The 9,832-nt window shown below is 39.9% G+C and overlaps 1 protein-coding gene across 1 annotated transcript; it reads right to left on the bottom strand.

Annotated features, from left to right (window-relative positions):
- Window positions 1–2,161: 2,161 nt before the first annotated feature.
- On the bottom strand, window positions 2,162–9,832 carry LOC148356935 (glycosyltransferase 8 domain-containing protein 2-like). Its single transcript, XM_088347633.1, has 9 exons — window positions 9,786–9,832; window positions 6,673–6,725; window positions 6,312–6,594; window positions 6,087–6,204; window positions 5,942–6,026; window positions 5,046–5,158; window positions 4,807–4,973; window positions 2,884–2,996; window positions 2,162–2,819 (listed from the first exon to the last, which is right to left on the bottom strand). The coding sequence occupies exons 2-9, from the start codon at window positions 6,689–6,691 to the stop codon at window positions 2,641–2,643; spliced, it is 1,077 nt and encodes a 358-aa protein (XP_088203759.1). The 5' UTR covers window positions 6,692–6,725; window positions 9,786–9,832; the 3' UTR covers window positions 2,162–2,640.

Here is a 9,832-nt window from a genome sequence, read left to right as displayed (position 1 = left end):
GTCGATTCGAGTTTCTGTTCCTCAATCATAAAGGATGGCCTAAACCAATATTGATAACAGTCCAATATCAACCCAAATATCGGTCGTTTATCGAACCAGAAGTCTGTATCGTATTCTTTTACAATTCCGTCCAAAACTCCGATAATAGCTCCGATTTTGCACTCCCATAAAAACAGTCGATTCCAGTTTCCTGTCCTGAGTGATTATGGAGGTGGCCTGATCAGATCTTAATATTGTCAAGTCAAGTCATGATTATTTGTGACGCCCTTAATCACAAAGAGACTCAAAAGGCTGCACAGACCACAGACTACTGCGAACCACAGACCATTATGACACCACCCCCTGATCCAAAACCTACATGAGGGCAAATAATACACAGGTATTGTCAACATAACATATAGGTTATTCATATGCCATAGCATAGAAGTGTGTTTTAAGCTTAGATTTAAACATTTCCACTGAGGTTGCAGATCGGATCTCAGGGGGAAGAGCATTTCACAGCACCGGGGCCCGAATGGGGAATGCTCTCGAACCTGCGGATCTCTTCTTGGCTCTTGGGATCACAAGTAGACCAGCATTTTCAGAGCGAAGGCTCCGGATCGGAACATAAGGGGAAATTCAATCTGAAAGATATGAGGGAGCAAGTCCATGCATGATTTTGTATTATACCAAGAGAACCTTAAAATCCCATCTTAAGCTGACCGAGAGCAAATGCAGGTTAGCTAAAAAGCATGTAATGTTATCAAACTTTCTTGTCTTAGTTAAAAGCCTTGCTGCAGCATTTTGTACCAGCTGAAGGCTCTTGATGTTGGACTTTGGGACTCCGGAGAGTAGTACATTACATCAATCGAGACGGGAGGTAACAAACGAATGAATTATGATCTCTGCATCCGACTGAGACAGCATAGGGCGAATTTAAGCTACGTTGCGAACATGAAAAAAAGCTGTTCTAGTAATAATCTAAACGTGTGTTTGAAACGACAGATTGCGGTCAAATGTGACACCTAAATTTTTGACTGTGTCACTCTGGGTGATATTACATCTTTCAATGTTCAGAGCAGTTTTTAGAACAAGTCACAGCATTTAGATGAACCAAAAACTAACATTTCGGTCTTTTCAGAGTTAAGTTGAGAGACATTCATTATTTTTATCTCAGTGACCCAATTCCTAGAAACCCAATTTTTTTTATGCTAAAATAGAGGTAAAGTGGGTTTTTTGTTCTCATCAAAAGAAAAATGTAAAATGGCTTCAGAAGGAGCGATGTTACGATGACGTCAAAGTGAGGCGAGCTGTTCTAAGCTAGGTTTCACTTGCGGGCAGAGTTTCTGCATTATTTTATACGCACCAAAAGGAAGTAGATAGAAATCAAAATGGGAGACATTTTCTCAAAGGTCCATGTGTTTGCGGACACCCTTTTTGTCAGCTCCTAGCCTGGTTTTGGCTAATGTTAACACGCTAACACTACAGATCTAACTTACTACTGTTTACATTTATAAACTTGTTTTTTGTGAGTTACATTCACTTGTTTTTTTCTCAAATCTTTTTAAACTGCTACCCGCATACCTGCTAGTGTTTGCATACTGACACTACAGAGCTAACCTTCTACCATTTTGATTCGTAAACCTGTTGTTGGTGTGTGACAGTCAGTCTGTTGTTGAAGTCTTTGCTAGCAGCTAGTCGGATTCCACCTAATGTTTACATGCTAACCCTACAAAGCTAACTGAGGTAGATATTATATCAATATTTGTATGGGCAGTGGTTTGCACATGTACGGCACAGTTCTGAGTTCATGGGATCAAACCTTCCTGTGTGGAGTTTGCATGTTCTTCCCGTGCTTGCACGGGTTTCCAACAGGCATTCCGGGTACCTCCCACATTCCAAAAACATGCATGTCAGGTTCATTGGCCAGTCCAAATTGTCCCTAGGTATGAATGAGCGATCGAATTGTCTGTCCCTGTGTGCCCTGCGATTGGCTGGCAACCAGATCAGGGTGTCCCCTGCCCACTGTCTAAGATAGCTGGGATAGGCTCCACCACCCCCGCGACCCTACTGAGGATAAGCGGTGCAGATAATGGATGGATGGATGGATATGAGTCATAAAAATCCTGGGCTGTAAATTGCACAACCAATTAGACACAATATGTTTTAATACACCTTTTTATTATCATAATTTATTCTTGATCTCGCATTGGATGCATTAAAAGATGCGTAGAAGGAAATTCTACTCCCACATAATAGTTAATGACACAAATATCTTACACTACTAGACCTGGAAGTAATGCAGGAAGGCAGGTAAGAAAGAAGGAAAGAATGAAGAAACGTAGGAAACCAAAGAATGAAGAATAGGAGAGGAATCAAAGAGAGTTATTGGGAAAAATGGAAGGAGGGCAGGATGGGAAGAAGGAAGGAAGGAAGGAAGGAAGGAAGGGAAGAACTAAGAAAGGAAAGGAGAGAAAGGAAAGAAGGAAAGAGAGAAAGGAATCAAGCAAAGTTATAAGGAAGGAAGGAAGGAAAGAAGGAAGTTAGGAAGGAAGAAAGAATGGAAAGAGGGAGGGCAAGAAAAGAAGGATGGATTGAGAGGAAAAAAGGAAGACGGGAAAATGGATACATCTGAAAGAGTTTGCCGTTCCGCGGTCCTTATTAATTCATCCTGTTTGGCCTCTTTAAAGAGAATTTTCCGGTTGGATCTGGTACAAACCAGTGTTCCCAGCGCTCCCTGTGGACGGCGGGGTGCCCCCACGGTTTGAAAGGGCCGTTCCAGTGCAATAACTTTGCCTTCTGCAAGAAACTCTCGGGGTACCCGCCATCCGGACTCCAACCTAAAACATATCGATTTTTCGTGTCTTTTGTAAATCGGCCGATCGGGTTGAGGATCTTGCTTACCAAGATGTCTGACGTGCCAGCTCGGGTCCAGTGCGGTGTATTTGTCGTGGAAAACGACAAGCATAGGGGGCGTGGCCACGCCACCTGCCATGGCGCTGCTGTACAGGTTTTGCCTGGTTCAGGTCACAGATTATACCCATTAAGATCGACACACAAACCCTGGTTGAAACAGAGAAATGCGGGGAAAGGCCAGGCCCTTTTGTTTGGGCCTTGTTCAATCCAAAACAACAAAGACGACACTTGAGCTTGATTTATGCACGTGGGAGAAACCCCATTGCACAATTACATTCTTACTTTGCTGCTCTCCTGGCATTGTATCTACAAAGTCTGACCCCTTTGGTTGACCTCCCACAAACCCTGTATTCTTGGGCCACAAGGAGAAGGCCAAAATGAAGGAGGCCCCAATAATTCTAGGAAATGAGAAAATATATCATGAATATGTGGCTGTCTTGTAACATCAAGGTCTTAAGAGACAATAAGTTCTAAAAGAATAAAGCCCATAGTAATTCTAGAAAATGAGTAAATATATCATAAATATGTGGCTGTCTTGCAAAATCAGAGTCTTGTGATACCATGAAGAGGGCCAAAAGACTGAAGTCCGTAGTAATATTAGTAACTGAGTCAATATATGTGCATGTTTTGTGACAGCAGGGACTTGTACCAGGAAGAGGCCAAAAAGAATGAAGCCCATAGTACTGGTAATACTATTCAATGAGTAAATATACATTATTACATATAAATAAATAAATAACTGCATGTCTTGTGACATCAGAATCGTGTGGAACCCGGAAGGTGCAAAAACAATTTTCCATACTGAAAAGATAGATAGATAGATACTTTATTCATCCCCGCAGGGAAATTCACAAGTTGATTCCTTGAATAAACGCATTTTTGTGCGTTATAACCCATATCCATAGGATAGAAAGTAATCCAAAGTGCTGCAAGGCAAGGCAAACACTGAAGATATAAGCAAAAACTAAACAATAAATTACAAAAGTAGCGAAAATAACACGGGAGCTTGCTGGAGTGGCAGCCATTCGCGACGGAAGTATACCCTGCATGTCTTGTGTCAAAGGGAAGAGGCCTAAATGTATGAAGCCCGTAGTAGCAGTACCAGTAAATTTGTAAATATACGATACCTATGCCTGGTTAGTGCATGTGCGGCACAGTTCTAAGGTCTTGGGAACCTCCTGTATGGGTTCAAATCCAGCTACCAGACTTACTGTGCAGAGTTTGTATGTTCTCCCCGTGCTTGCGTGAGTTTCCTCCGGGCACATTTCCTCCCACATTCCAAAGACATGCATTTCAGGTGGATTGGCTGGTCCAAATTGTCCCTAGGTGCGAATGAGCGAGTTGTCTGTCCCTGTGTGCCCTGCGATTGGCTGGCAACCAGTTCAGGGTGTCCCCTGCCCATTGCCCGATGATTCCTGATGTCTTATGACACCAGTAAAAGGCCTACAAGAATGAGGTCCATGGTAATACTAGTAAATCAGTTCTTTTTGAATAAGTCGAATAAATTACTAGAGAATAAATAAGGCAAGTCATGTTTAATTGTACAGCCCTTAATCACAAGAAGTCTCAAAGGGCTGGACAGACAACAGACCATTATTACATTATGACCCGATCTAAAACCTACACGAGGACAAGGAAAAACTTAAAATACTCAGCGTAAGTAAATGAAGAAACTTTGAGAATGGGCTACACATGAGGTCAGCCCCCTTCCAGGATGACCAGGCTGATGCGTTACCAAACAATACACAGATAATGTCAACCTGAAATATCGGTCATTCATAAGCTACAGAATTCGAAGGTTTTTGAGCCTAGATTGAAACACTTCCACCGAGGTTGCAGATCGAACCTGGCATTATTTTTTTTGGAATGAACTATTGTTGCTAGTCAAATTGTGACAAAATTGCCTTGTACCTCACATTGTCCTCCATGAACTTCTGAAGCTGTTTGGTGATCTTCTGCTTTTTCCATTCCCGGATATCCGCCACAAACACGCCGGGGTTGAAGGAGCAGTCGTTAGGATTGATACCTAGATCTTTCACTTCTTGCTTCCTGTAGTCCAGAAAGCCCATGTAGGTCGTCTAGAAGAGGAGAATGAACGACGATCATGGTCGTCGTCCGGATGCCGATTGGCCTTTGATGACCACGCCTACCTGCATGCCGTCGCTGCCCAACATCTCGCGGGTGGAGGGCAGCTCGCAGTCGCTGGCGAAGGCGGCGGCGTGGTGCGGCTTCAGGTCGATTGCAAACAGATTCCGGATGTCACCTGAGAAAGAAAGTTCCAGAAAAAAACGACACGCATCAAGCACTTCACCGATCTTGTGACAGGAGAAGCAGGCCAAAAATTATTTGTCAATTTTTCTTCATCCATTTTAGCTTTTCCAGATTTCCTCATATGTCGCTTTTCTGGATTTATCCATCTATCTGATTCATCTGTTATACCTGGATTTTCCTATGCAGCAAAATACTTCCTTCAGGATGTTTCTAATCAAGCTCTGGTCCTGAATTTTTTTAGATATCTGTATCCACCTTAATTTGTATGTATGTCTTCCCTTTTTAGGGATTTTCATATCAATCTGTCCTTTTCCCCTGATTTTCCATCTGTCTGCACTTGTTTGGGATTTTTTTGTCTCTATTTGCTTTTTTGTGAATTTTTCTTTCAGCGGCCCATCTCGGGACTTTGATTTTTTTTCCCTGAAAACTTCAAACTATGTGCCACTTTTCTTTATTTCAATCCATCTACCATTTCCTGGATTTTGAGTCCTGCCCATTTCTAGCTATTTGCCATTTTCTGGAGTTATCCCCACCTGACTTTGTCTGGATTGTGCCGCCCTGCTTCTGGATTTCCCTTTTTGCTTCCCCCCTTTTCTGGATTCTTCAATCCATCTACCCTATCCTGGATTTTGACTCATGCCCTTCTGCCCCCCTGAATTTTTAAACTTATGGCTTTTTTCTAGATTTATCTATCAGACTTGTTTTCCTGGATTTTTTTGATATTATTCTTTTTCTCGGGCGGTAGTTTCTATCAGTAACAGAGCCCCTCTCGTACCTTGCACAATGACATCATCGTCCAAATAGATGACCCTTTCGTGCTTCAGCTCGAGCAGAGGAAGGTAAAAGCGTACAAAGTTCAGCTGAAAAACACATTTTTAATTTTTAATTGAAATGATTTACTCTCCCCAAATCAAACTTACGGGATGCAAAAGATCCGGTCTGGAAGAGTCTGGCTTCACTTTCCCCACTAGAACCATCGGGTCAAACTCCAAAATCTTGTATTTGATACCCTTCAGTTGGCTTTCCTCGATGTAACGTCTGGAAGAATGAAGCCCAAAGAAAACTTGTGAATCAGTAAAAAAAGGCTAGAAAATACAAATACATTTCACTGCATGTGAAAATATCAAAAATATATAGAAAATAACCTGGTGAACGTAACAGCGTCCCGTAGAGTAACGATATAAAAGAGCACGTCAGCTTCTGTGTTGCTACGGATGCTGTTGACGGTTGCCATGGTTGCGCCCATCCTCTCCTCCGAAGCGCAGACGACGACGGGGATGACCGCTTCGCTTTTTCCCTCCACGGGACTTCCAAATGTTTGCCGGTAACCTTGAAAAAAGTTGCTTCTGGAACTGGAGTCTTTGACTAGCGAAGCGTGCAGAAGCAGGTAGAGCATCAGCAGCAGCAGCAGCAGCAGGACCTGATTGACTTTATGGAGGTGACATAAATATCAAACATGGAAGATGTTTTTAATTCTGATTTTCAAGAAACGTATTACGCTCTCACTTTTTCTCAAGAGAGCCATCGTTCATGGTTGCGTCCTGGGTCGTGTGAAAAGTCTGCGAAAAGAATAACAATGTGACGGATCCATCTCTATGCATAGATTAATATCTGTCTCCTCTTTTTCCTGGATATTTCTATACGACATATTTTTTGATCCAATTCCCTGAGTTTTTCGCTGAATTTTTCTATCCATCTTCCTTCTTTCTAAAGATTTTCTAACCATCTAACTGCCTTTTAGTACTCCAACTGCGCTCTTTTACTGGAACATTTGTTCTGAACTTCTTTCTGGATTCTCTTATTGAAATGTACCTGTTTTCTGTATTTCTTTTTATTTCGACCCCATTTTGAATTTTTCTGCATTTTTGTTTTCCTGTTACATCTTTGTGGGGTTTTCTTTTCATCTGTCCTTTATTCTCCCAGAAATTTTATATGTATATGCCCGTTTCTGGATTTTTTTTAATTGGCATCCGTTTTTGTTTGTTCTTTCTGTCCCCTTTCCCCCCCCAGATTGTTCTTTCTACCTTTATCTCGGATTTTTCTATCAGCCTCATTTTTTTCATTTTCTTCCTGCCTTTTCATGGATTTCTTTTATAGCTGCCTTTTTGCTGGATCTTTCTTTCTGACTTTTTTCTGTGTTTTTCCCTATATATATCTTGCCTTAATCCCAGATTTCTGCATCTACTCCTTTTCTTGATTTTTCTTTCAATCTGCCTTTTCTCTGGATTTTTCTTTCTAGTCTTTTCTATATATCTGGCCTTTTTTCTGGATTCCTCTTTCTTTATTTTGGATTTTTCACCCCACTCTTTTTTCTTTTTGTCTTCTTCTGCTTTTTTTCTTTTCCATCCAACTGTCCTTTTCTAGATTTTCATTCTCTGTCTTTATTTTTCTATTTTCCCGTTTTCTTCATTTCATACCTGTCAACCTCCACGGCTCCATGCCCTTACAAACTGTCGTATTTTCCTTTACAAAATAATCTTACACCATATTTTTTTCAAACTTGTTTATTTATGTAGTTTAACATGTTATATTGTACATGTGTTTCGTTATATCATATTTATCGTTAATTAATATTTTGTTGTGAGATCCTGAGTAGCTTGACATGAATGAGGTTTATTATAAAAAAAAGTTCAAAAATAAAATAGCTTGGACGTTCACTGTAAAGGAAAAAATACATGCAAATATAATTAAGTAGGATAATACATTTTCTGCATTAAACTATTGTTGGTAATATACAGATTAAAGGGACAAACACAAACCTGTCTTTTTTCATTTTCTCCTTTTATTCTTCCTTTTTTTCTTAACTTCTCTATACAACATAATAATTCGTAATATAATGCATCAAAGCAAGTGAGCCGTTTGAGAGCCGGCTCTCTTTAATGAGTTGAGCCGAAAAAGCAGGTTCTCTAAAAAGAGACGGACTACCTTTCACTACATCAAACCGCTCGCTTCGTTTGCAACGAAAAAAACGATACCGAGATAAAGGCTTCCACGGCGAACTCGTTTGACTTGATCGATTTGCCGTTTCGTGATAGTCGGTTCATAACGGATGGTACCCATAATTGACAAATTTGCGTTTTTCCGTACAGATTTTCTCGTACATCGTACACGTCTTAAAATGCATAATAAACGTACTTTGTACGGCAAAACCATACAGGTTGACAGGTATGTCATTTCCCCCTCTGCCTTTTTCTTGGATATTCTTATCCAACTGCCTTTTCTCAGAATTTTTCTTTCTGACTTTTTGAAAAAAATAATATTTATTCTCTTTTGCTTTTTCTGGATTTTTCTTGCTACCCTTTTCCAGGATTTCTCTAACTGCCCTTTTTCCATCATTTCTGATTCTGCCTTTTTCATGGACCAGGGTGCCCACAAAGGAGAACTGAGAAGTCCGCAGTCCTGTTCTTAAAATAGCTTAACAAAGCTGGCTTTCAGTGATTAACTGGTAAAATATTTTTTTAGTGCTTGACCGGGTCTTGGTAACACCAATAATTAACTTGGTAATGACATAGTAAAAACATGATAAGTTATAATACATATACATATCAAACTGTGTGCCCTTTGTACTCATGAGTAATAGTAAGTAGCTCTCATCTTGAAAAAGGTTGGAGACCCCTGATCTACAGTATCTAACTGCCATCTCTCTCCATGTATAGATTTGTGGTTCTTATTAGTGGTTCTATGGAGAAAAGTGTTGACTTTCTAAGCTTAAGACACACTTTTATTCTATAGCATATGAATAACCTATATTCTATGTTGACAATATCTGTGTATTATTTGCCCTCTTGTAGGTTTTAGATCAGGGGATAGTGTCATAATAGTCTGTGGTTTGCAATATTTTTTGTTGTTAAAACCATCCTTTTTTTCCGGCCCTGCCGCTTGCTTACATCAGGAAAGTAATAAAGCATTTTTTCTGGATTTTTTCTACGGAGCTGCCTTTTATCAGGATTGTTCTTTTTTGCACTTTTCTATCTGCCCTGTTTTCCTGGATTTTTATATCTACCTGCTGCATTTTTCTGGATTGGTCTCTTCATCAATGTTTCATTACCAAATGATTCTTTTTTTTTCGTCAGTTTGCTTTTGAACCGAGCAGTCAGCAAGGTGAAAATATTTTGGCTTTACGCGTATCTTCTTTGTTTGTGGTTAAGGCTCCCCAAAACATCTGGAAGTGGTTAGATTCTAAAACACTCCCCTCAAAATGCATCCAGAAAACATGGCACAATCTCGGACCATTCCCAGGCATTATTGTCATACAAGACGATCTCAAAAGCGTTTTTATAATATCAAAAATTGTCAAGAAACACATTTCCTCTGTTTCTAAAATTATATACTATTTTTCTACATAAAAGTTCATTTAAATGTGCCATATTAGTTGTTAATAGAACAAAAAATATCAAATAAAAAATATACTTGGTGTTAAAATCAATCTGTATTATTTTCTAGTTTTTTCCTCTCACATTTAAATACTGAAAGTATGGGAGATTATGTTCCTTTTATCTTACTTCCACCAAACTATTAAGATAGAACATGATGTTCCCTTGCTGACCCTGAAACAAATACTTTGCTACATTATAAATGAGATCATTATTTTGATACAAAGTACATATAAAGGTACTTGCCAGAAGAAAAAAAGCTCCAGCATGGTGCACACGCTCTACGTTGAGGA

This window comes from Urocampus carinirostris, chromosome 11 (assembly GCF_059441175.1).
Source record: "Urocampus carinirostris isolate Australia breed hairy pipefish chromosome 11, RoL_Ucar_1.0, whole genome shotgun sequence".
In the NCBI taxonomy this organism is placed as follows: Eukaryota; Metazoa; Chordata; class Actinopteri; order Syngnathiformes; family Syngnathidae; genus Urocampus; species Urocampus carinirostris.
This window is presented reverse-complemented; position numbering and strand designations above follow the sequence as displayed.